Genomic DNA, 2,101 nt, shown 5'->3' with positions numbered 1-2,101 from the left:
TAAGTAAGTTTATTTAGGTAACAAGTGACATAGCATGGCAATAACAAAATGCATAAATATCAGCAAAAGTAATAGCATATTATTATACACATGTTAAAGACCATGACATGCACACCAATACCAAGGATAACACAAAAAAGTGAAAAGTGATTTTCAATTATTTCCATTGTGGTCCTTGTTATTGGTGGCAGTACCATGGGAAAATCATGTATTAATTATAATAAATATATCATTCTACATAGAGGAATGTACTTAACACAGAGTGCATGTTATAATAAATTATCTGCATAGAGGAATGTAATTATCACAGAGAGCTTAAATTATTAATTCTAATATATGTAATACTGATAAAATTTGAGCATTATGCATGATTATACTTGAAAGAGAATCAGAGTTATTGCACAAACTTACACATAATAAAAAATAAAAAAAATATTATTGATAAGAGTGAGATTCTTACTTACTCCTTGAGCACTGATAAAAGTACATAGAACAGTAATAAAATTAAATAAAAATGTTTTATATACTTATCTATTGATAAAAATTTAATAAATAATTAATAGATTAAATAAACCAGCACTGTACTTAATAAAAATAAATAGAAAAATAATAAATTAAATAAAATTTTTAAATACTTATCTATTGATAAAAATTTAATAAATAATTATTAAATTAAATAAACCAGCACTGTACTTAGTAAAAATGAAAAGTAATTAGAATAAAAATGTTCCTATCAGTTGAAAATATATCTAAAAGGACAACAAATGCTTCTTGACAGCAGCCTTGAATCTACTTTGGACAGGGATATCTCTAATAGACTGAGGGAGGTTGTTCCACAACTGAACTCCCTTTGAAGCAAAAGACCTTTCCCCAAAACCACGAACTCTGGGTTTGGAAAATTGCCCAGTATCCCTGAAAAGATAACTACCATCACAATCAACAAGGTTGGATTGTGCAACTACGCTTGACCTGGTATTGCGAGTATGCACAGTGCTTAGTGGGACAAAATTTTCCCCAAGGTAGTCTGGGGCAGAACCATACCTGATTTTATGAACATGACACAATATGATCTGATCAACTCTCTTAGAAACTGGTAACCAATCCAAGTAGACAAATTGTTCTGGCCCAATATGAGACCTGTTATCCAAGTTTAAAACAAACCTAAAAAGCTTATTTTGAGTAGTTTGAAGTCTGTTTTTAAGATTCTGACTCAAACCAGGGTACCAGAAAGAGCAAGCATAGTCAAAATGACATTGAACCAAGGACATCACCAGTAACTTCCTAGTGTGCATAGTAAGAAATTTACCTTTTCTATACAGAAATTTTAACCTGGAGTTAGCTTTATTGATTACAGACCAAGCAATTGTTTCACCTGATAACTGTTGATCCAGTGTAGCACCAAGGTACTTCACTGTTTCAGAGGCTGAGATACCAACACCATTACAGGTAATAGCCAAACTAGAACCATTTCTAAGTTTTGGCTTGGACCCAAACAAAATAGACTCTGTTTTGCCCAAATGCAAAGAAAGCTTATTATCCACAAGCCAGGCACTAATTAGTTCGAGATCATTGGATAAGATAGCTTCAATTTCCGACTTACACTTACCGGTTACCAAAATTCCAGAGTCATCAGCATATAAGAGAACCTTGTCATCTACAACAGCTGACATATCATTCACATAGATTAAAAACAACAGAGGACAGAGGATAGGATAGACCCTTGCGGCACACCACAGGTGACCGGTGCCTCAGAAGACATTGTGTCTGAAAAATCGACCAACTGATGTCTATCAGATAGAGAAGACCTAAACCAGCGTAGGGCATCAACATGAAGACCCACAGCTTCGAGTTTCATTACTAAAATACCATGATCGACCGTGTCAAAGGCCTTCTGCCGATCTAGAAGTACCATTCCGACCAAGTTACCTTTGTCCATGTTGAAGCGAATAAAATCAGAAAGATGAATAAGGCAAGTATCAGTTGAGAACCCACGTCTAAATCCAGACTGGAAACTGTAGAGAAGCTTCTTTTCATTAAGATAGGCTTCCACTTGGTCATAAATAACCCGTTCAAAAATCTTAGATATAATACCGAGTATCGA

General features: G+C 34.0%; 1 protein-coding gene across 1 annotated transcript; it reads right to left on the bottom strand.

Moving 5' to 3' along the window:
* Positions 1-749: 749 nt before the first annotated feature.
* On the bottom strand, positions 750-1,670 carry LOC128557298 (uncharacterized). The gene has a single exon (XM_053544546.1). It carries the CDS (start codon positions 1,668-1,670, stop codon positions 750-752), a length of 921 nt encoding a protein of 306 aa, XP_053400521.1.
* Between the last annotated feature and the right edge of the window lie 431 nt (positions 1,671-2,101).

Source organism: Mercenaria mercenaria, chromosome 5, assembly GCF_021730395.1.
Source record: "Mercenaria mercenaria strain notata chromosome 5, MADL_Memer_1, whole genome shotgun sequence".
In the NCBI taxonomy this organism is placed as follows: domain Eukaryota; kingdom Metazoa; phylum Mollusca; class Bivalvia; order Venerida; family Veneridae; genus Mercenaria; species Mercenaria mercenaria.
Note: the sequence above shows the minus strand (reverse complement) of the source record. Positions and strands in the feature narration are given on the sequence as shown.

Coding starts and splice junctions, on each gene's coding strand:
- LOC128557298 (XM_053544546.1), bottom strand. CDS start 1,670: ATGTCAGCTGTTGTAGATGACAAGGTTCTCTTATATGCTGATGACTCT.